We start from the raw sequence: 25,869 nt of genomic DNA on the forward strand, positions 1-25,869 counted from the left end.
GTACAGCTCACTTACGTAGTAGAACTTGTACGGTAAAACTTATACGGTAGAACTTATACAGTGGAACTTGTACAGTGAAACTTCTAAAGTAGAACCGGTACAGTGAAACATACGCACCAGAACTTGTACGATAAAACTCCCAAAGTAGAACTTAAAAGTGTCGATTCTCCTCGTTTCGATGAAACAAAGTCCAACACCGTAGCGATCGTTCTCCCGTTACGTGTCCCCCTATTAATTCGAAGACTGCATATTCGAAATAGACGTAGATATCACATGCATCGTACAATATTATTCAACAGCGATCGCGCGGGTCCGTTCCCAAGCCATGCAATGTTTGCAACGGGGAACGGTTAAGGTTTCGATCGCTGTTAAACAATCTCTAAAATCTGAACCCGACAAACCGCTTTGTGGCTCGGGAGGCCGGCCTAGATCGGGACCAGAATCTTCCACTCGATGATAAATCGCGCAAACGATCGCCGGTGCTTCGTTGCTTTTAATGAAAACCATTGTTTTGTTTCGTTAAAATTCTTGAGCGCGACGTTTAAACGTCTCGCCGGACGTTCGTTACTCGAACCAGTAATATCTCTCTTTTTTCTCTCATTTTTTTTCGTTCCCCTATCCGTACCACCCGTGGTGGCCGACATTGTATTACGTGACAGAATTTTATTGGCCAGCTTGAAATAGGTTTCTCCGTAGTTTCTTGCCGTAGCGGCGGGACGCGTTAGAGAAATTGACAAACGTGCGTCGCCTTCTCTCGTGAATTCCCAAGCGGATTGTTCGGAAAGCACATACGTATAGGTTCGAGCCCTCGATGTCTCCACGGCCGAAGCGTTTTCGTCGTGCAACGTCGTCGTCGTCGTGCAACGTCGTCGTCGTCTCGTCGCGCGCGGGGACGTGGGTACATGCATAACGCAGCACGACAATTGCACTTTCGTACCGCGATATTTCTCACTTCGAGACGTCCAAGGTAACGCAGCCAGCGGCGATGAATGATTTTCCAGGAAGAGATTCAAAGCTGCGCCCACGGCGCAATTAGGCGCGTTTCAAAAGTTATATTTATCGTTTATAGTTTTCATTGTGTAATTGTCGGTAACTCGGGGCCAATTTCATTCGTAATTGCGCGCTAGCCGGCCGACTGATATCACGGCGCACGGCGATTACCAGGTAACGAAATTCTGAAAATCCAACGGCCACGAGAACGACATCCGGAGACGTTTATCGGACCTTGGAACGTTTTCGATCGAAAAATTCCTACCACATTTACATTTTAACGAAGCTTTTCGTTCCGAGATCGTTCGATTTACCGGGTGTCGAGATTGAAATTGAATCGTGGACCGAAAATTACATTTGGAGATATTCGAGAAAACTGTTTTTTGCAGTCGTTTGCGTTAGAACCACCCGACGATTGAGAATTAAGAGGAACTCGTGAAATTGATTATACGTATAGAATGGAAAAAATCGTAACGCTTTTTGAAAATATGCTATGGAATTTGAAGTAAGTTTTCTTGTAAAAGCAGTTGGTAAATCCAGTGTTGAACTCGAGGGACTGTCCGAAATACGTATTATAGTTTGAACGTTGGTACAGAAACGAACAAGGTATAGCAGATCTTAGAGTCACGAATGCGAGAGAAGGTAATACGGGATGGAGATTTTATTTTGGAAATTTCGTCAAGGATGCGGAGGCTAAAATGACGCAGAATTCCTAGAGTACGACACCTCGTGACATCCGTCGAAACTATGCATCTGATCGCGAGCTCCACACTGTGGACACAAATGATACGTTATTTACCGGAGCGAGTGTCGCGGTGTACGAGAATGACAAATCTCGCGTAGATTAGAGTGTAGGAAGAATAAAATCGAAACCAACTCTGTCACGCAATGTCTCGATTGTTACAAAATTTACGCATATTTTAAATTCACTCGTGTATCTTTCCCTTAAAGTATCAATTCATGGAAACACGAATAACCTGGAAATAATTCTTAAAATTGAATCCTCTCCGATTGAATAAAATTCGTTTCGAATAAAGTTATCTTTCCGTTCCAAACATTTGCGTATATTTTCTCACAAGAACGTCAACTGGACCTGCAAAGTTTCATCGCTCGTTCGTTGGATATACTTTCCGTGATTGTTCGAAAATTTGAATAAAATTCGCGCGACGGGTGATCGGAAACGTGGACCAATTAGGAAACCACTCTCGAAACGATATCGATTTCAATCGAGGAAGTTATCGTTCCAGTCCCGAGCACGTGTACCGTTTAAAAGTGGGCTGTAAATGGGGTTCGCGACTCGATCGCTCCAGAAACCGGCAATTATCGTCGATCGGGTTCGAGACGAATTCCACATCAGTTTCCACGAGGAGTTCGCGTCGTGTCGCGGTGCTTTCTCAGCGTCAAAGGAATCCCAGCGTCCACTCGCCGTCATTCATGAGCTACCACGAACTCGATTACAGCTACCGAACGAAGTCAAACGCATCAGATAATCCATTAAGATCAGGAGAGCTCGAGGAGAGCTGCTGGCTGATCGCTGGGGACAGATTACTTTTCCGTCGGGCGAAACCCGGGAGCCACGAATCCGCTCGACGAGATTGTCGAGGGGCCCACACGAGGGTCCGCTCGCTTTGTCCACGTGCCCGGCACGTACACACCGACGGCCGTGTGTACGGGAACGACTCCACGCAGAAGGATTCGTAATCGACTACGATGATTTTGCGTTCGGTAAAAAAATTCGATCGATCTTCGAGCGCGTAATTTCTCACCTACGAACACTCGTATCGTTTCCGAGAATACCTTCTCGAGGGGAATATATTTTCAAATTGTGGAACAACGACATTATCGAAATACCTCATCGGAGTGCAACCGATTCTTTGCAACCGTAGTATCTTTTCGAAAGTAGTTTCCTACTCGATACGTGTTTTTATATCGACGCGGAAACAATGACGTTACGTCGCGTAAACTTTCCATTGTAATTATACTTGAGACTCACCTAAACTTTGGTGCACCGTTTCTCTAAGTTGTCATTCGTGACTCCATTTTCTATTTCCGGGATACTTCGAACTCGTTGCGTTCGTAAAAAAGGCGTCGAATGAATGAAGATAAAATACGGTGGAAAATTATTCGTATGCGTTGCGTCGCACGGTATCTGGAACACTGGGATAAGATTTGTACGATACTGAGAAATGATTCCTCGATTTCGGAGACGATGTTCGCGAGAATAAAGAAAAGGGAGCTCGAGAAAGGATTCCTTTCATCGAGTACCGACTCCGTCCGACGAAACCCAGGAGCCACGAATACGCTCGACCGGGGAACTCGTCGATGGTCCCCGGCTCCCTTTGTCGACGTGTCCCAGCGCGCACCACGCCTGTATACGCGGCGAACAACTACGAGAGACAGACGAAGCGTATTCCCGGGCGAGACGGGGGAGACGCGGCGTTACGACCGTCTAATGTCTTTGTCCCGAAAAGTAACTGTCAAAGTTGATACACGCGCGTGCGCCGCGGAGCGCGTGTCGCCGTCATCGTCGTCATTGCACGCGACGTGCGTGTGCATTGCGACGACCTCGTGCGCGCAACCCCTCCCAGGGTTCGTGTGGGTGTGCCGTGGCCGGGTACCTGCACGCAACGGACACGATCGCTCGCTCGTCGTTCGTTCGTTCGTTCGTTCGCTAGCTCGCGCGCCCGCGCGCGTAACCGCGTAAATGTGTTATCGTTCGCGCGAGCGCGAACGGCGCGGCGCGGGGCGAGGACAAAATTATCGGGAGAAACGCGAGAGAACGAGAGACGGGACCAAGGGGAGAGAACGACCAGACGGAGAAGCGGAGGGGTAGACAGAAAATTACAGAGACTCCGGAGAGTAAAACTAAGCGAACACAACGGGCGCGCGTGGACGCGTCGATTCCCGTACGAATGTGCGTTCGTTGGCGCTGCGCGTTGCGCACGTGTTCGCGCGTCGCCGAGCGTTTCGCGTGTCGGTGTGCGCATGCGCGTGCGACTGCGCGCGTGACCGTGCGCGGAGAGCACTCACACGACGGCTAAACACCGACACGACAGGACACGGGGCACAACACACGACGCCAACGGAGATGAGATACATCACGAGACGGGAGACGTATTATTAATGGTGACAGTGGGCGACCCAGGTTGGGCGGGGTGCACGATGCGGTCCCACCGATCCGTGGGCCCCGCTTTCGACCTCTTCCTCGCCGACTTATCCGTTCTCTCGGCGCGTTCCCCTTCGTTCTGCCCGCTGCCTATATTAACTATTATACTATGCGGTCCCGCCGTATCGAGAGTAAATGAGCGGATTTTCTGCCTCGTAACGTCGATCGGGCGCGTGTTCGATTCGAGCGATTCGACGCGGAGAGCCGTTTTGGCGTTTAGCAATCATTCATTCCGTAGATCGGATCGGATTATCGACGTTCGACGGTATCGCCGAGGATTTAACGGAACTCCGTCGCGTGTGGTCGAATTTCGACCGGGGGGCTATCTCGAACGGAAAAGATCCAAGGTGGTAGAAAGCTACGAGCGTAATAACTCCTCGGGGAATCCTGAGAAGAGAAGATTCTCTTTTCGGTTCGAAAGCTTGCCATTGCAAATAAGAAGAGTACACGGTACGAACTTGGTATATTCGTACGATAATAGTAACGCGTCAGGGTTACCCGTCATATTTTTAGATCTTTCTTGGTGGATCGATCCACGTTAGGCTATAAGTCTAAAAAAAAAACATTCACATCTACCGTTGTGCCATACGTACACGTTTAGAAATTCAACAATTGTTTAAAACTCTATTTCTATCTGTGTCTGTCGCTGTTGAAACGTTCGGCCAGATCGACGAATATAGATATTGGGTTAAGAGTATGAATCGTAAAGTAGCCTAGAGCAACGTCTAGGGAAAGTTTTATCCAATAGCGTTGTTGCTGTAAATGTAGATCGTAATCGACCAATTTTGATTACGAGCCAAGACACGCTACACGATTTTAGGCGATCTCTGTATCACCGATTCCGATACCCTGAGGCAGTTCTTAGGTGGCCCATCCAGTCCCAACAGTGTTCAGCCTAGTTTAATTTTAACGATCAATGGACAATCTCTTTGTCCCTCGTCCACTTTAGAGTCTCCCGTTTACGGTATAAAACGATTGAAAATAAATATTTGTCCACCTTCACGGTTTTTGGTTGTTCCCACTTGCAAGAGGCGCGTTATCCGACACTTAAACAAGATCCTCAGAAAACGCTGACCCCATCCCTTCTGCGGCCAGGTGTTCGCACGGACTCGGTTCGTCGTCGGTTTGGTTCTTCTTCCATGGTCTTCCATCTTTCAAAGAGTATCGGATGACACCCGATAGGTAGACCGTAGAGCCGTGCCAACGGTAGAGAACTTTTGGATATTGGAAGGTCACGCGTCACTTCACGGAACGTTCCCTAAATATAAGTCACAGTATTTGTCTTTGAAGTAAATCTTTGTTGCATATTTTTGACATTTTGGTAATGATCTAGGACGAAACCTTTGAAACGTAAACAACCACCGATTATTCGATTCGCAAAAACTGACAGCTTTCCATGAGAGATTTACCATCGACGAAAGAAAGATTTTTAAAAATGGATCGTAAGATGCAAGGCACAAGTAGACGAGTACCTTTTACAGAAAAAGAACAAACAACGTTTCGTTCCATCTACTTTCCCACGTTTCGTTCACGGGGCCGAAAAATCGCGAGGCATCGAAAGCAAACGACGAACCATAATTCGTTAAAGTAAACACCGAGTTCGAGAATGTACAATTCACCGACGAACACGCACAATCGCAAAGTATACGACAAGACCTCACCGAGCACCTCGATACACGGTTCACCATCGTTGGGCTAGGCGGTCTCGGCCCCACCCCTTCGTTCGGGCCACTCCCTCGGGGGGTCTTATTAAAATCGTCGGATAATACTGTCCGCTCCGCTCGGAACTGTATTATAATTACAATTTCCGTCCCGTCGCATCGACGAAGAATCTTGACACCGATCTCGTATCGTCGTCGACGATACTTCCTCGTACCTAACCTCGAAACGATCTTGTACTCGACGAACGATGGGGAATTCGAATCGACGTTCGCCCTTCGGATCGAAAACGGACGGTCATCGTCGTATCGCGAGCGCATCGTTCGCGCGAATAGTTTCCTAAACGATGCCCAATGGGGCCCGATCGGTCACGAGGGGGTGGAAACCGCGAGAAGCATTTCAGTGCCGCGCGCGAAGATTTACCGTGCATTCTGCGCGCAATTAAAGCCCCCCCACTCAAAGATCTCGAGAAGTAGTGGTGGGGTGGGGTGGGGTGGGGGGGTGGGGGGAGAGAACCCTGTGCGAGCGGTAACTAATTCCCGGACGGTATTCTAAATGCCGTGCGAGAAGTTTCTCGCTCGATTCTGGAAATGTCACGTTCCAGGGACGCCGCATCCGCGAGCCGTAACGAAATTCTCGGAGTTCTCGGCGCGGTGCTCGACGGGGCCCCCTTCGCGTATACGCGAAGCGCCGTTTAATCGGCGATCGGGTCCGTTGAATTAGCCGCGACAGCCAGCGTGCGTAAATCACGCGCGGAATCGTTAATTAGCCGGCGCGGTGGTACGAGCGGTGGTTTCTGGAAAATGTCAGCGACCGAGAGAGCGACTCGCGCGCACCGACCGCGCTTGACAGTTGCAAAAAGACGTTTCGGCTTGCGCGCATGCGCGCTCGTTCTCGCGCTCGCCCGGGTACGCGTCCCCCCGCGACGGAACGGCGTGAGGAGGAGGGTGGGAGGGAGGAGGTGGGGTCGAGGGAGCCAATATCGGAATCACGGTACGTAATTTGTCGCGATCTCTCTCGACGCTTCGGTGTTAATTTATCGCGCTTCGCAGAATTCACGCGTCGCTCGAACGCGGCAGATTAGGCCGCGCGGATAAGGCCAGCCTATTAGCGTCGGTTCAAATGAGATTTCCGAGTATGCACGGAGGCTGACCGACGTATTGTGACCCGCATGCGCTTTGCATACATTTGCGTGTCGCGTGCTTGTTTGCTCGCGCGGAAAGAGACGGTGGTGGGTTGTTGTGTACTTCTTTTTTCTTCTCTTTCTCTCTCTCTCTCTCTTTTTCTCGTTTCTTTTCATTTCTTTCTCTCTCTCTTTCTGACGAATGTACCGCGGCGGGTGGTCGGGCTCGATTTCCTTTCTAACGTTAAACGAATTTGGCGGTAATGCGGGGCGTCTCGGATGGTAAGTTTTGCGGTGAATGCGGTGTGCGCAGGCGCAGCCGCGAGTAGCGCGCGCGCATGCGTGTGCCTCGCGACGCGATAGTCGAAATCGTCCCGCGTGCTACCCGATCCGAGAATCGATCATCTTAACGTTCGAGTGTAGAAGAGGGTATTAGATGCAGTTTTCCCGAGTCTTCTGATTCTTTTCTGCAGCGTTAAGTAAACACTTCAAGTGTGCCCAGAATCTCTTCGACGCATCGGTCGACCTCGTGTATATTTTTCCTAAGAGATGAATTTTTGTACGTAAATACGTTTAGACCTATTTTATCTTCAACAGATTTCGCGGAGGTTGGTTTTATTTCGATCGTGTAACGCGTTCTTGGTAATTTTCTTCCGATATGTCCAGAACAACGTACGATTTAAGAGAGATACTTTCGAATGCTCGAAGATCGATAATTGCCATTCACCCTTGTCTTTTCGTTATTTGTGAAATGGACAATACTCGGTTCGCTTTACAATTCGTATTTCTTCCGAAATAGACACCATTTGCGAGCTACGTATTTAACGAGACGAAATTCATTATTCAATTTTTTCACTTTAAGCGGAAACGGAAGTTTAAATTTTAACGACTTTCTGAATATTCAATCCGCATCAAATTTACCAACTATTACGACCGTATAAAGTATGCATGCTTCGAATAATGAGCGTAAATTGTATGCGAAACGAATACACTGTAAAAGCGAGTCTTATAGAATTAAAAACATTTTAGCTATAATTATTTAACGCTGAACGTTTTTCTTTAAAAAGTTCGTAGGACGAATTACTGTAGATCTTCTTTGAATTTGTTATATATTTTTTGTATCAGTTTCGTAAACCAAAGGGACAATGACTATTTTATTATATATAATATATATAATATATAATATATAATATATAATATATAATATTTCTCCTATTCACTCTATAAAATTTAAAAATGATGGATATTCGTTATCACTCCTATTGTATCTATACTTAATGGTAGAAAGAACCGTTAACTTGCAAACTAAACCACTGAATATTTAAAAATGATTAAGTCGCTCATCTATATTTATAAAGATCTTTTCCTTTCCATCTACGCGTACCAGGAAAACGCTCGAAACACCTTGTACGTGTACGCGTTTTACATCTCGAGAACCAATAACCTTCGAGCCTTTTCGTTCATTGCGAACTGTACTTAATATTTTCTTAAAAATGTACAACATATTCCCGCATTCCGCGATGAAAATCGAAACCGTTTCGAAAACTTGCGCTCGGTCTGCGCGCGTTTCGCGCATAAAATCGTTTCTACGACACGGACATGGATTACTATTAGGATAAGTCATAACAACGACACCCTAACTAATCCAGCAAGGACTACGTATCCTCGATCTATCCTCGGGCTGCTTTTAACCGAAACATTGAAATTAATGAAGTCGTCTGACTAGGGCCGAGAGCAGGGTAAATTAGAGATACATGGCAACCATTAGAATACTTAACGAGGACGTCATGGTGGGAAGCAGTGCGCGGGTGTGATGATGAATCACTGCCGGCTAGCTCACCGTGGAGCGCGCCCAGGAATATTAAATTAAGTTTACTTATTGTTAGCCAAAAAGTTTCAGGCGCCGTCTCTCCTTCCTTTGCGGTTAAGTTCTCTTCTCTCCTCGCTTCGACTTCGTTTCCCCTCCCGATGACTTCACTCTTTCCACGAAACACACGGAAGCGACTGGAGTAGCCTAACCACGACGAGGGTAGAAACTTTGAAGAACGTGAAAAGAAGAACTCGAAAGAGAGAGAGAGAGAGAGAGAAAGGAGGTTGTAATTTTTTCATGCTACTTATCCTTTCTTCGATCGTAAAGCTTTCGAGTTTTCGTATCGATTTATTTTTCACGCGATAAAAATTACGCGAAACGTGCGAAGGTGATGTACAATTAGTTATTGTAACGTAACGGTAACACTTTTTCAATGGTTCCGAGAATTCGATCGCGAATAATCTTTGTAACATCTTTGAAAGTATGGTCGAGGAAACTGTTTGCTTTTTAAGATAAATACCGTGGAACGTTTGAAGATATTTGTCGTGAATATTTTCGATTTATTTTTCGTTCGTTGCGCTACATATTTTTAGACACCCTGTACACGAAATTCATCGGAGCGTTAACCAAAGGAATGGACGGAGTTGTAGAATTCGTAGAAACACTCTCACGGTCGATTTCTTTTATAATTTCTGGAATTTAATTACGAGTCTCTTGTTGTTTCTCTCGTAGGCATTGTTAAAGAAAACCGTGCTGGATGCGCGAACGAAACGTTGCTATTTTTCCATGTAACTCTGCTTTTACTTTATATTAGCAGGAACAGATTAACTCTCGACCGGTGAGGTGAAATGTGCGTTACATAACCAGTAGGGTGGGGTCAATACGGTGTCGATCAGAAAAATAGATATGGAACATACATTTCGTCTAACTATACACGAGGTTGTACCAGGGTTTGTATTATAGCTCGTCGGCTTGTTTTCGAACTACAAATTGCAAAGCAAAGTAAAGAAGAAGCTCAGATATTCCAACCGATCGGGTACATCGCTTTTAAGAGTAGATTACTTTCATCTCGTTTGTCGGAGATCAACGATATCGATTATTTAAACAATAATTAATGGCAATACGAAATGTGTTTCTAGAACGCGTAAAGTTCGATCGAGCGATCGTATTGAACAGGATTATCAATGCTGTCGCTTTTAAAACGATGTTAATAATATCGATCGACTTACAGAGCAATTTGAAAACCTTGTAATGATAATTATTTTTCGTTTGTTTTACAGCCAACGAAACATCAAATGTATTTTGTTCAGACCGATGTATTTAGTTTAGAAGGATTACATCCAGTGAACTCTGGTGTAATTGTAATTATTTTAATCGCAAGTTCTTTCATCGAACGTATCGATACGTAACAATGTTGTCAATTTTCGACGAAATACATTGATATCCGATAAATTTCTTTTACAAAATTTCGTCATCGCTCGTCCATTAATCACCAGCAGGTTTTTAAACTTCTTCAACGCAAACGTGGTAACGCGATGTTCGCGATAAAATTGAAATTTCATACGTTTCGTCTGTATTTACCCAAGTACATTTTCTCAAAGTATATAGGATTGCGCAACTTTTTCAAGTCGAATGCAGTTGTGCGTGTTTACCGATCAAAGGTCATAGATTGCACACACAGTGGCGTGCAAAAGTTTCCGGACAGGTAACTTTCTAGCTTTCTATTGGTGGAGAGAAGAGCCAGATGGATTCTAAATAATATAGAATTAAAGTACAACGAAGTACGAAGTGAATCGGATGTGTGGATCAGAAACGTTCGAGACTTTTTTAAGGGATGGGTTTTCTCTTCACGGTGAGACTGGACGAGCAACTTTGTTCCCTTTTCGAATCGTAAAATATATATTCACAATATATACTCATTGCACCGATTCTTATTAGATTTGGACCTTTACACCGATTTTCTCAATTACCACACTTTGGGGAAAAGACTCTTGAATATACCGTTTCGATCTCACGGATCTGCGCGCTTTACCAATAATATTAAATTCGTTTCAAAAGTATCAAAATGGATACAAATATCTTCTCGTTTTGTCTCGTTCTCCATGATCGGTGAATATTGTACAAATTCTACGATACGTACAAACTTCACAAGTCGTGAAACTATTGAAACAATCGTGACGAAGAAACGAAACGATCCCGTTTGTTGGATCGATTTATCCTCCCGCTGCGACTCTAAACGCAAACTTTACGATTTGGAAAAATATTGAAACAACCGTGGCGAAGAGACAAAATTGCTTGGATTTTCTTGTAATTTCCATGGATCGTCTCCATGGTTCATTTCGCGCGAAAACGTTGTCTACACGGCGAACCGATTTCGGTCCTCTCGAGAGCGTCGAGCCGCGGAGCGCGTCTACCCTCTCCGAGTAGCGACGAAAACGCGGAGCGCAAAAACGGACAAGCGAGGACGCGGCACGAAGCCGCGACGAAGCGGACTCGGGGCGACAAAAATGGACTTTCAGGGAGATAGAGGACCGACCGTACTCTTCCATTTTCTCTCCTTTCTTTTCCTTTTTTTTTTGTCGTTATTTTCTTTTTTTTCCCTCTCGTCTATCTCTCCCCACGGCCCGCTTCGTTTTCTCTTATTTCCGTCCTCCCCTCCGGCGGAGTCCTTCGGGTTAGCGTCTCCTCCGGAGTTGAAATATACAAAATGAAATATGAAATAATGGTTCGTGCCTTGTGGCTGGCTGAAGGCACGGGCGCACCCATATCTACGCCCCCATGCGCCTATGTACCTATACGGGGCCCCGTGCATGTACGGGCCGATCCCGCGTACATATGTACGCGGCACACCGTATACATCCGCCTCGCTCAAGTTTTTCGTTCTTGTCGTGAACATCTTACGTTCGTATTAACCCTTATCCCTGCTTAATGATATTCCGGCCTACCATCCCGGGCGTATTGAACGCAACTAAGGCAGATTCCACCGTCTCGTCTCCGGACCGGCCAAGCCCTCCTGTAATTCGTATCTACGCTCTTCTTCCCCCCTTTCTGACCATTTTTCCGCTTCCATCGACCACCGACGGGCAATTAGGGGCCAGCCTCGCCGGATGAATTAAGAGTATCGTCGACCAATCGCCGGACTCCGCGGATCCTCTTATCGATCCCACGGAGTACCGCCCGTGAATACTCCACGTGAATACTCCACGTGAATACTCCACGTGAATACTCCACCACGTGAAAATTCAACGACGGTTTATCGTATCCACGCGCGACGACTTGCACCAATCCTACTCGGTGACCGTTCGCACGATTTCCCGGTAACCGCGAACGACTTGACGTCGGATGGTGTTACGGGACCGATCGAGAACGCGATCCAAACTTCTCGACAACGATTTCTTCTTTTTTTCTTTCTTTTTCTTTTTTTTTTTATCGACGACACCGATCCTCGCGATCTGCAACTGCATACGCCCGGTGCGGATCCGTACCAATATCTGGGACGCACCTCGCTCGACGTTGGATCGGCGAAACAATGGAAAAAGTTTAGACAAACGCGTGCCACTTTCGCGTCCCAGTGTTTTTGTTTTCCTCGGTATTTACAGTATGCAGTGTCCGGTAAATCGAAGTGTTGTCTTTGTAGATGAGGTTCGCGCAAGTACCTCAACCCTGGACACTAGTGTTTCCGAGCGGAAACGATTGATACGTATTCGGGGAACTTGAATTTTGGAGAACGACGAGATCGGTAGTAGGGATGGACTTTGGAACAGGATTACGTGAAAGTTATTGCATTTGCAGGAAATATTCTTGCATAAATATTCTTGCTTAATTGTACGTCAATTTAGAAAGATATTAACGAAGAATTGCCAGCGGTGGAAACGTTACAGGGTACGGGGACAATGGTGGATGTTTAATTTTGGAAGATCGAGATATTTGTTCGACTTAATTGTAATTAGGCGAGAATGATATTTGATTTTTTCTGCCTCTGGTCGAAACCTGTCGCGACAAAGCTTTACGAAACGGTCGCGCGAATTCAAAGTACATGGAGTTGTTGTTTCATTTTTTGTTAATAAAGTTTCCTTCTGTTCTACTCCTGTGCTATTCGTGTCTTTTTCTTAACCGTAAAGTTACGATCGATTTCGATCGGTAAGTTACAAAAAGGGAATAATTATTTAAACATCAATCGCATTGAAATAGAAGGAATTTAATTGTAAATTGGGAGAAAAATGTGTGCAAGTAAATATGCAAATTCGATCTTTAAATCTTTTCACAATCGACTATGAATACGAGACGAATAGTACAGTAAGAAGTAAATGTACTATTAAGAAGTATAATACTTTTTATTATACTAAGAAGTAAATATAGTTATTAAGAAGTATAATACTTCTAAATACACTAAGAAGTAAATATAGCTATTAAAAAGTATAATACTTGTTATTGTACTAAGAAGTAAATATAGCTATTTATACATCTTTTATTCTCGTTTATATCGTTGATACGTTACTGATACAATTTTTATTACCTTTCATGCTGCGCGTCCGAATACAGGAACGTTGGTAAGCACCTTTGTACCGTAAATAAAGCCACCGGATGTATAAGTAAAGTACCGTCGAGTAGCCGCCATTGTGTAAGAAAACGAGTACAAGCAATTCAAATAGTACAACTTTGAGGACCAACGTTTCATTTCGATAATTACATTTGCAAATAATTGCCAAAACAGTGCACGTAGTGTACGCGAATAATATCAAAAGTTCAACACGAATGAGCATAAAAATTGGACAATTTAAATTAGTTAAAATACTTCGTTAAGAACAACTTATCTTACCGCACCGTTCGAATAGTAAATTACCTTAAAGATTGTTCGACAAACTCTTTGCAACTCGACTCGTTGAAATACAACCAAAGTAGATTTAGTCCAACTATTCGTTAGCAATTATTGAATAAAACTGTACGTGTCATTGGTAAAAAGTATCGGTACGTTTTCTTTGTATTTTATTCAGCTTCGTAAAGAAACTTAAACTCGCAATTTTGAAATACATTTATCACGGAGACAATAATTGACAATAATTCGCATTTGTTTGTTCCAATGATAGACACGAGACAATAAAGGGTAGCAATTGTTTTACTCGCGTTTATTTTACATTGCACGCGCAGTTAACACCTGCAGATTACAGAGCACTCTAACAAATGCTGCTGCAATTACGAGTATCCAAGGTTGATCTGTTGTTTTGTGGTAATGTACAGACGTTGGATCGATCAGAGACGGTACTTTATACAGGGTGTTCGACGAGTTTGCAAACTTCGTCGGTGGCTAAGAATAAAAGGAAAATGTCGTGTAAATTTAATTCCATAAATTCTTAATTAAAAACGATTCGATCTTTGGTTTCAGAATGGATCGCTGTGATCGCACGACCACAAATTTTTCACGTTTGTAAGTTTTTTTCGAGCAATCTATTTCGAAAAAAAAGTCAAATATTCCATTTTCCATCGTGTCTCTTTTCTTCTCGTTTTGACGTTAAGATTGAATTGTTGAACTTTTCGAAAGAATCGTTCGAGTGGATTGAAATCAGAGTCGGAAACGTTTCGATGATTATACGATCGATGAATCAAGGGATCGGTTGTTACGAGTGGAAGAATACTTTGTTATTTCTTTCCCATACGCAAAATAGAATCAAGATTTTTGCATTATTATTAAGTTACGAAATACGGAGGCAACGATAGAGATCTTACCGCGCGATGTGCTACCTATTAAGAAACCATTGCTGGTACGCAACACTAAGGGCAGCTCGAAAGCTTCTCGTGTAAAAATAAAACACGGAACGCGTATCGTTTGTTAGAAAATACTTTCGGTATCTTGTATTTGCGTGTTGTTTGTTAGAAAATACTTTTGGTATTTTAAAAACCGTGGATCGTTACAACGTGACCGAAAGTAGATCGTTATCGAACGGTACAATTCGCGATCGCGTCAAACCGTTTGAAAATAGTGAACGTACACGTACAAAAGTGAGTTGAAAATTCAAATAAAAGTAACTAAATATTAATACAGAAACAACGAATCCGGATATAAAGACACACGCAAATAAACAGGTTAAATCTTCTCAGAGATTGCAAAGAAAAATCGATTGGACACTAATATATTGAAGATTTTTTAATATTTTTGCACGCTATTCTCATATATTTCACTTGTCGTTACATCGCGCTGTATTTTAAACTCTGCTTCGTCAAAGAAGACCAAACGAAAAGAAAAGAGAATTCACTATTTTTTAATTTCTTTCACCTGTACGTTTCACAACTTCTCGCTACACATTAAACTAACTCTGTTTCGTTGCCAAAGAAGTCCAAAGGAAAAAAAAAAAAAAGAAAATAACCGCGCTCTATTCTAATTTCCGTCGCTCGTACATTCCTCGACATCTCTCCGTATTCTAAACACCGTTTGGTTGCCAACGAAGATCGAGTATAAACAAAAGACGCACTATTCGAATTTCTATCGTCCGGTCGCTTTGAAACTTGACTCATACCGAACCAAACGGAAAACGAAACGAAATGTTCATCGAGAAGAAGAATACTCCACTCGTGCAATTATTTACCGCGTCGATTCGTAAATTCCACACAAGATTCGATGTTTAGCCGCTGAGCGAAGTTTGCGCTAGGAAATTCCACGGCCGGGTACTGCGGGTGCGGTGACTTTTCAACCGTGACCGTTGCACCGTGTCGTCCCTCTCTCTCTCGAAAAGGAAAAAAAAACAAAGAAAAATAAAAACCGAAAAAAAAAAAGAAAACGTAACGCCGTGTCGTTGGAAAAAAATTGTGGAACGCTCGGCAGCTAACGGAGAGTCCGCGCGTGTATTTCAGGAAAGAAATGGCGAGGGTTGACCCCGCAGGACAGAAGGCCGTACGTCGAGGAAGCCGAGAGGCTGAGGGTCATACACATGCAGGAACATCCGAACTACAAGTACAGGCCACGGCGCAGGAAACACGCGAAACGGGCCCCGGGGGCACCGTCCTCACCTCCGTCCGCGACCAACACCGTCGGCAATAGGTCCAACCCTGCCGGTGCCACGATTCATCATTCCATGTAAGTCGATATCTTCTCTCTCGGTTCGTGTCGATTTTTCAAGATCATCCGGCCACGGCTGGCGAATTAATCGCGGATGGAACGCGGCTACGGCCACGGACCGCGTTGGATCCGACCGGCGCGATATACAGATTAATTTACCTGCGATGCAGATTTCGCGGGGATGGCGATAACGCGCGGATTCGAACGCGACGATCACCAAGGTGATCGTTGATTCCTCGGGGCGAATGATCGCGCGACGAAAGAAATTCATCGATTGGAAAACCAAGCAAACTGGAACCTACGTTGCGCTGTGAACTTAAACCGTGAAATTATCCGATATTCGAAATCGAACTAGCTCTCCACTCTCGAGACCTGTTTCGTTCCCGTGATTTTCGAGCTTCCAAGCGTCAATGTAATCGATCTTTGTTTCTTAAGGGGAAAAGACGCTTAAAATTTTCAAACGATCGACACATCACCTGCTCACCTTTCTATTCTCGATTCCCTCTTTCGTTTATGGTATTCCGGATCTTCGAATCGTCGGTGATTTATCTATAGTTTCTTAACAAATTTTCGAACGATCGAAATCACCTGCTCACCTTTCTATTCTCGATTCCCTGTTTCGTTCCTGGTATTCTAGATCTTCGAATCGTCGGTGATTTATCTATAGTTTCTTAAATCGTGATTAGAAAGAACCGGTTAATTTTGATTTTTCGAAAATTTCGAGCGTTTTTTCTTTTTGAAAAGTAACGTGGATTAACCGAGATTATCGACGATTCGAAGATCTAGAATTACGAATCAGGGATCGAGAATGGAAAGAAGCGAGTAATTTTGATTTTTGGAAAATTTCAAACGGTTTTTCCTTTAAGAGCGTAAAGACGGATCACCGACGCTTCACGGATCGAGGATTGCATAATTTTCTTTATTGATAAATCGATGTTACACGTTTCTCGAACTTTAGATAGGTTTCTCTTTGATCGTATAACGTTACGTTATTTGCTCGGTATTGTTACGTTTATTTTGAACAAAAGATACGAAATAATAAGAGGCCAATAGTTTCGCAAGAGATACCCAACGGAAAAGTTCTATCGCGCGCGAATCATTTCTATCTCTTTACAAATTTTATTTGAACTAGAATTTTTATCTTATTTACCGTGCATATTTCGTTTCAACCGTTCCACGGAACCTATTGGAAGAGTTCCATAACTGTTTCGATCCTTGGAACGAAGTACGTCGAACGTTTCTTATTTATCCTCTGTGCGCATATCGTATTACTTAATATCAAACGAATCCGGTAACTTTCTATCATCGTATAACTTTCCGAATCGATGTTAATTTTACGATTTACACCAAAATACGTACAATCGTACCACGTAGATTTTTACGAAAAATTTTCCCTCGTGAATCCCATTTCCAAAGAATTAAAACGAGTAGACACAAAAAAAAAGAAAAGAAATCAACACTTATCCACGAATTATCGAAAACCACAGAATTCTACAATTACCGCGTCTTTTATTTTTTTTTCTTTCGATGCAAAACGATCACCGTCCAAAGAAACGCGCGTTCAATTGTACGAAAGATTCTCTTACCCAAATCGTCGCTATCGATTCGGGCAACGAAGGTTCCAGCGTTTGTTTTTGATATTTTCGCCAAGTAAAATAACCAAGAGTCCTCTGCGCGTAAACTGTGTCCTTTCGCGAATGATTTCAACGTTTCAGCATCGTTGTGGTCGACTTCGTAAGTGGTCCGACGATCCCACCGATGTCGCTGTCTCATTGGCCGAAAGAGGCACCGAGAGTCGTTAACTGCTTTTAACTACGACGGGAAGTAGATACACAGAGGCGAATTGTTTCCTGGTGAAACGACGAGGTGTTGTTTGATATTCGTTTAAGGTCCAAGATGGACAATTACCAAGGCATTCCTCAGATCCCGTGGGGCGGCCATTCCCCGATCTCGTCCCTGTATCATCAGCAGCAGCAGCAGCAGAGTATCCAGGAGTACAAATCGGAGAACAATTCCTTGTACGGTAGCCCTTATACGCCTATCATTCACACACCGGACATATCTCCAGTTGCCAGTCCCGAGCCCGATGGTGAGACCTTGTACTCGCATTAATTACCACGCGGACAACTCTGTAGGACGTCGCGAGTTTGAATCTCCGAGCGTGGTAGAATCGCCTTGAGAACCGATCGTTTGCGTATCATATTCGCAATTGCGTCGAGAGTACGTTCACGCATTGTTGGCCGGCTGTTTCACACGAGCCGGCATTAAAAGACACGCGTCTAACGGTAAACGAACATCGATAACTTTATCCGTGTGCAATTTACTCGCACCGCTCGAAACGACTCGTCCCTTCGGGTTTGCATCGAATTTTACACGGGAGGTCAGCTCCGGGCCGAAGACGTCGATCGCGATGCAATTGTATAATAATTCACGGGGGTGAGAAAACGAAAGGGAGAAGGATCGAAAGACGAAATTGTTCACTCGTGAAACGGATGGAGCTCGATGGTTTTCGTTTCGCGTATAGAATAATTTAATACAGTGTAGAATAAAAGACGTCGGAGTTACGGATAGATTTCGTTTCGCGTGTTTAGCGATTCGTTGCGCGATAAATAAAGGAAAGGAAAGAAAGTTACAGTGCGAAATTATTCCCCGTGAAACAACTGGTAATTTTCTTATTGCTGTTCGCGAAAACGATTGGCGATACGACGATAGGAGTTCGTTGGAGTACCTCGTTCGAAGACGAGCTCCGACGCTGCGTCAACGATGCGTCAACGGATCTACCAAGTGCGTTTAGAAATTTGTTCGAAATGTTTCGGTTAAAGCGATTCGATTAGCGTCGGTGTTTTCGCGTTACCGAGGAATTATGTACAGTTCGAGTTACCGAGAGATTAATCTTGATCAGGTGACGGAACGCATTTGCCATCCACCCAGAACCCAGATCCCGAACGAGATCTGATGGAGGGTACGTCGAAGCAGCACGGCGAAATGACCGAGCAAACGAAACGGTATACCTTTATGAGTGCCGATAATCAGCTGCACACGGGTCATGCTGGTGGTACTAGCATATCGTCGTGTCAGAATTCTGGTGCTTACACGGAGACTCTGACTTACAAGAAATCAGTGAGTAATTCGCGCTTTCGGTCGAACGAATATATGTATTCGGTTGTTTCGCGAATACGCGTTCTTCCTTTCTCCCTTTTGCCTTCGAGTAGTTTTTTATTATCAGTTATATATTCGGAATATATATTCGGTTGTTTCGCGAGTACGCGTTCTTCCTTTCTCTCTTTTGCCTTCGAGTAGTTTTTTATTATCAATTATATATTCGGAATACATATTCGGTTGTTTCGCGAGTACGCGTTCTTCCTTTCTCTCTTTTGCCTTCGAGTAGTTTTTTATTATCAGTTATATATTCGGAATATATATTCGGTTGTTTCGCGAGTACGCGTTCTTCCTTTCTCTCTTTTGCCTTCGAGTAATTTTTATTCGAGAAAATAACGCGAAGGATAAATAATCGTATTCTGTCGTTTCGCAAGTCTTTGCACTTTTATTTCTTTTCTCGCGTTCGAGAATTTTTATTCGAGAAAATAGCGCAAACGACGAATATACTCGTTCGTTTTAGAAGCCTTTGCGTTTTTCCTTCTTTTTCTTCTGTCGCATTCGAATAGTTTTTACTCGATCAGTTTTCATTCGAGAAAATGGTGCAAGTTCAACTTTTCTTCGACACGGTTAATTACACGGTTACATCGAAACGATATCGCAAGGGTTGACACGGTTAACGAAAACTACACGACGCCCTAAAGTCGCGTACAAAGAATAATTACTTCTACTTGGAGGATTATTAATGATCGTGGAAATATACGGCATTAATATTAAGTTGACGTAAAGAAGAATTTCAGCGCCGTAACGATGGATACGAGCCGAAAAATACAAGTTTCAATTATTAATGATCGGTGCGCGGGTTTTCTGCATTTACGGCGTATGCTAATGTGGAACACAAAACACACGCGGGATATATTTCATAAATTAATCCAATAATATTAATGTTTCACTTTGCACCGGTGCGTACGTTCCGGGTACATTTTGAATACGGTTCTTTTTTTTATTCGCATATGCCGTAACTTCTTAAAATTCACGGTGCGCGAATTAATGATCAACGATGAAACTGGTATTCGTTCGATGCAATGGCTCAAGTTTTCGAGGATGAATCGTTTCGTTCGAAACAAAGAACGATCGAAAAAACTGATACCAATCGGTGGCATGTATAATAATTTTATTAGTTTATCGGTTGAAAATCATGCGAACGTACAAAAATCCCTAAAGTGGCTAAGGGACGAAATTACTCTGGAAACTTTCCATTCTTCCAATATTATCTATAAAGATACGAACACGTTTCGACATAAATATCCGTGTCGGTGAATAGTTGAAACAGAGAATCGTTTTTTATCGTCAGTTTCGAAGTTACCCTTACCTTTTTACTTTACCCTAAATCCACGGTCAATTAATGCTAAGTAATAACGCGGATAATTAATTGAATTCTATCGAAAACCTTGAAACATTTTCTGGAGAACTTGTTCCCATACAAGTGTTCGCGAAAGATGAAATTTCATCCCTTGAACTCGAGTTGTCCCTCGTCCTTCGCTTTTGGCCGTTATCCAGACCTGGAAAACTTGGATAGAGTCCGTAATATTATTAAAAGATGTTCGAGGACTCGAGAAAGCCCTTTCACGAGTTATCAAAGTTTTCGATGTTGTCCAAGCTTCGATGGAAACGCAACGAACTCGATCGATACACTCGCGGTAGTCGTGAATCTCGTTTATCATCGAGCTTTCGGCGACCGTCTCGTATCGATGATAATCGCGCGTGATTCGCGCGAATACTTGTCAACGTTTTTATTTTTCTTCTTCCAGGTGAGCTACTTAAATTTCGAGAGGCAGCCGTCGAGTATAGCCGCGGTGGGCATAGCAAACGGGATGATGGTGTCGTGTAACAAACTGCGCTCCGGATTCGAAAACGTTGGCTCTGTCACGGGTACTTTTTATCCGCCGGTCGCATCCCCGCACGATCAATCGTTGCAACACTACACGAGCACTCAGTCCTCGAAGAATGCCAACTATTCGATGCAGTCCACCGTCGAGGGTAACTATAATCCTGTCCAGTGTGCCAATCGTCAGCAGTCCATGGGGATTCGCGGAACCGCCGAAGGTTGTTCCGGTAATGTTTCATTTATTTTTGCTTACGTTGGAATGTTACACTTGGACGGATTCCAACGAACGAGGATATGCAGCTCGTGCAATCCTGTTTTCTTTTTCAATTCCCCCGTTGCTTTTACTCGGGGCCAACCTTTTGTATTTTAATCGCGTTGAAACTTTTTACATCGAATATACGTAATTATCGTCTCCTCGTTCCTCGCGACGAGGAATTTTCTTTTGCCAATTCTCTCGTTTCACTCGTCGTGTATTTATACAACGACAATACGCATTTAGAAGTTTCTGCTCCGACTTCGACCTGCCCTTATCTTCCTCTCGATTGTTTTAACCGCGGTATCGTTTTTCTCTTTCTGTACGACAATCGTTAACGAGAATAGCCAATTTTTCGGTCGTAACTTACCTCGCGTCTTCGATATTGTACCATAATTTTCGTTTCTAGCAAACGAATGCACGAAATCTCCAGAGAAACGTAACTTCGGAAACGAGTAGTCCCGTGCAAACGTTCGGTGCATTATTTCTCCCCTGCGTCTCACACCTGCCCGATTTGATCGCGCTAACGCGAGTCCGCTCGACGGCCGATTCGTTTCAGGTGTGTCGCACCGGTACCAAATGACTCATCACCAGGAGTACCAAACGGAAACTGGCGGCACGGGGCAACAGCATCCTATATTGGGACACATGGACCCAAACATGACCGCGGAGGACGAACAGCAACAGACACTCCAGCTGGAGAAGTATTTCAAGTATGCCCATCCGACGAGCGTGGCTCACAGCAGCCTGTCCTCGCAGAATCTGCTCGACAGTAATCACAATTACGCCAGTGATCTGCGTTATTACGCGCCCCAGCAGGCCCAGATGGACATGTCGAACTCTCAGTGCATCGTCGACGATCAGAGCAAAGACGGCCGATGCTCGAACGTGGGCATCGGTCACACGATGGACCAGTATCACCAGGGTATGGACGTGGCCAAATATCCCGAGCACCCGTCGCAGCAGCAACAACAGCAACAGCAACAACAACAACAACAGCAGCAGCAGCAGCAGCAACAGCAACAACAACAGTCTCAGCAGCAATCTCAGAGCATGGAGCACGTGTCGAAGGCGGACGACGACTTCAGTGTAATACTTGCCGACGTGCGCAAGACATGTTACAGTAGCTAGTGTTCCCCTAGACATTTTTTTGATACGGGCGACTTATCTTATGGCTGTAGTACCAAGAATCGTAGGTATATTTACAAAGAATCCGGTGCTTATACACATTTTTTATACTCCGTACACACTTCCGGTGCTGATTGTTGTTAATCGTAGTCCTACGCGCTGGGCGATCTGTCTAACATTGTCATCGGACACGTCCACTCTACTTTCGGTATTTCGTAGAAGCCCGTTCGCTTGCCCGTGAAACCACCTCCAACTATTCTCGTTCCAGGCGTCGAAGTTATCGGAGACATCGAAGATCGATGAGGAATTTCTACAGAGTTGTGCTTCGGCGATAACGGCTCTCAAGACGAGTTCAGCGACGACTCGTGGTTATTTAAGAAGATCGCAGTCACCGAGACAGAGCCTACGGGACGATCGGTGGATCGAAAAAGAAAGTTACGAGACATTGTTCGAACGATTAACGGCGTCCAAGATGGTGGTAAAGTCTGTTGGATGATTCTCACAGATGCCGACCGAAATCTAATAACGCGATGCATCGCTCTTTGCACCGGTGGTGTTACTTATTACGCGGGAAAGAGTTTCTCTTTTAAGACACCGCGGATCTCTCAAGTGTGAGAAATTAAATTTATTTTCGAACCTCGATTATTGCAAGAACACGGCGCGAAAGGATACCAGAGAGATTCGTACAATTATCGAGGTAACCGTTACAAGAACGAGCCACATTTGCACAGTACAGCCCCACTGTGCGCGCCCAAAGGGTCTTAACTGGAAGCTTATTCTTGACTCCCATTAGCTCACGGTCTAAACTCTCGATGACGTACCGAACTAACCTAATTTCATTTCACTGATACTCTGACACAGTACGTTACAATTCTACCAGTTTGCGTTTGTATTTTTATTCGATATTATTTTATTTTTGTATTTCACTTTTTTTTTATTATGTTTTAACATGAATCCGACGCCCTCTGACGCGCGCCGCTCTGACACGGAGCTCTCTGGTAAACTTGGAACAAAACGCAACTTTCTTGCATCGCTAATAGAGGGCAGACGTTTACGGCGGCCATTTTTTCCAGTCCGATGTTCTTACTACCGATCTGAAAGCTCTTTCCTCGACACCATTGATCGATGCTACGTACAAGAACGTACCGGAGAAACTTATTTTGAAATACCGAAAATAGAGGAAATATTTTAGACGATGAAATTAGGTGGATCACCCTGTGGATTGTATACCGGGTGGAAGGAGTAGAGTCAGGTTCTCGCGGTAGTCTTAAATGCTAGGTAAAGCGATACTCTTGAGGATAGAAACCGCCATCTATCTTTTCCGTCGCTCGTTGCGGAATAACGTCCAAAAATTATATCGAATTATATCGTGTACTCTTGACTGTTAACGCGTAAGTTCGCTACCGTATTCACGAAATCGCTATACTTCTTCCACCGAGTATAATTCGGGTAGCGATAATTCAATAGTAAATTGAATCTCTTCGAAGACGTCCGTGCACGAAGTTCTTCTCGCGACTAGTGTGAAAAGTAGAACCCGTAATAAATAATAGCGATGTGCCAGTACCCGGAATTTTCAAGTACATTTGGTGGAAAAAATTTAACAAGGTTACGAAACAGCGACTTTAAATACAAGGTGTGATCTAAAAATATAAACAAGTCGGTTCAAGAATGAACCAATATCGACCCTCGTTGGATGGTAACGCTTCAAGGATTTGGACAGCCCAAGGTGAGTTGGACATTACGGAAAACCAGGTGTGGAGAAGTCTACGGATGTCAACACCGATATACAAATATTGAATATCTTTCTTATCGGTACTGCACCCTACGTCTACGCGTAAAATATTATTTTTCTTTCGTTTTCCATAACGCGTTACTAAGTAACTTGTCGAAGAATGAAAAGTAGATACGGTACTGTCCTTCGGGTTGTCACGATCTGTGCCCTTCAAGTTGTACAAAGGCGATTGAGTCTAAGGTAAACAATACCCGTAGATTCCTAGAATACCCATCTATCCTACACACTGTCTTGACTCGAGTCAGTGACAACCCGTGGAACAACACTATGGTCGGATATTGAACGCCTGTTTAGCATCGGCTCTGTTTCCTTTAAAGTATACTAAGACATCTCGCAACGTCTTCTACAAAATTGTGTTATACTTTCAGGAAAAAATTGTCCTTAAAAATGAGAATCGACAAAGTTCTACAACGAAAAGTATCGAAAATTTTACACATTTTAGATATTTGAAAACATGGCACAAATTTAACTTCGCCTACCCGGAAACTGCGTACGTTCGTGCAATTCTGTACAGGGCGTTTATAAATTTTTGCAGACGCACGAGAACCGTGTTTAATAATATTCATTAAAGATTGTTGCATTGTGCAATTCTTGTTGCACCGGTAATCGCGCAAACTCACGCTCGCTCGTGTATATAAATTTTGAAATGATCGATACATTCGATTTCGCGAACAATGTTTCAAGAACATAATATACTTCCTGTTTATATAAAAAAAAATCTTTCGTGCAATTAATTTTATTCGTTACGTTCCTCCCAGGGAGCAATTTCGATTATATCAGGATTCTATCTCGATTAGGGTTCTAACGAGCAAATTTGAAACGTAAATAATTATACAGTTTTTTATTCTTATGCGACAAGGAACTTCCGGGATCCCGATGAAAGTACCTGATAGGACCCGAAATTTTCGGGGTACTAGCACACCGCTGAATGTTAACGATTTTCGAACGTTCCAATCAAATTTTACACGCAGTACGTTTACTTAATTTATATCATAGTTATCATCGTTTTCAGCAACGGAATCGCTGAAACCCACGACATTATTGTTGAGCTATTTTTATCCACCTATGCACTCATGGTACCGCATGGCACTGTATATTTAGAACGTACCAGTATATTTCACTGCGAAAATAGATCGTTCGAACGATTTCCGTAGCAAATTAAACGTATCAATTTTTCTTAGCGATCGATCCTACGGCAAGCTACTTAAAAAATGCTGTTCTTGTACTCACCGAGATCTTGGAAAAGAATATCTTTAGCACTGAAACCGTGACATTTAGTCATCTTTTATTTATAACATTCATGGAAAATATATGTGTATGAAATGAAAAAAAAAATATATATATATATATTTTTATATATATATATACACATATACACACACGCATACATTGTTGCGATATTTGAACAATTAGCCGACGGGTGGAAACATCTTGTCACTAAAAATGACTATACTAACATTATCAAACAATATATAGGCGTTCAGAAATACAAATAACATAATTGAACATCGATATTAGCTAATGTTCACTTCGTTAGCGATATTGTTCATATTTCTATTTTGTATATCTGAAAATCTTTAAAAATTGTAGTCCGGGACCGTATTTAAGAACATTGTTCATAAGTAACAATTAATTGTTGAATTTATCGCGGAGAAAACATGATCAAAAGTCCGGGTATTTTTTGAAATTAAAAATAGAAAAGTACATTAATAACTGCATTTTCCAAGTTCCGATATTCTTTCGAAACATTCGAATTGGCAATAAAATTCTTAATTAAATATTTACCGTTATTTCCACATTGCCAGTAACGTAAACGAAAAACTGCAGGTTCCGTTGACAGCCAAACTGAATTGGCTGCTCAAGGCCATCGAGGAGCGACCCCCACTCTGTTACTCGGTTGATCCAACTGCTCT

At 43.5% G+C, this 25,869-nt stretch overlaps 1 protein-coding gene across 2 annotated transcripts in view; it reads left to right on the forward strand.

Annotated features, from left to right (window-relative positions):
* Positions 1-25,796, forward strand: part of LOC143154042 (uncharacterized) — a 79,694-nt gene extending 53,898 nt beyond the window's left edge. The window contains exons 4-9 of one of the 2 annotated variants that reach the window (XR_012993966.1): positions 15,595-15,817; positions 17,689-17,888; positions 18,702-18,919; positions 20,707-21,010; positions 21,596-22,228; positions 22,433-25,796. Coding sequence is in view for 1 of the 2 variants with exons in the window: in XM_076325801.1 (XP_076181916.1) it covers positions 15,595-15,817; positions 17,689-17,888; positions 18,702-18,919; positions 20,707-21,010; positions 21,596-22,167 (1,517 nt within the window). In the remaining variant the exon portion in view is untranslated. Of the gene's footprint in view, positions 1-15,594; positions 15,818-17,688; positions 17,889-18,701; positions 18,920-20,706; positions 21,011-21,595 lie in introns of both variants that reach the window. The other variant, XM_076325801.1, reaches the window with a different exon arrangement.
* Positions 25,797-25,869: the final 73 nt, after the last annotated feature.

The sequence above is a fragment of the Ptiloglossa arizonensis genome, chromosome 13 (assembly GCF_051014685.1).
Source record: "Ptiloglossa arizonensis isolate GNS036 chromosome 13, iyPtiAriz1_principal, whole genome shotgun sequence".
NCBI classification, from domain to species: Eukaryota; Metazoa; Arthropoda; class Insecta; order Hymenoptera; family Colletidae; genus Ptiloglossa; species Ptiloglossa arizonensis.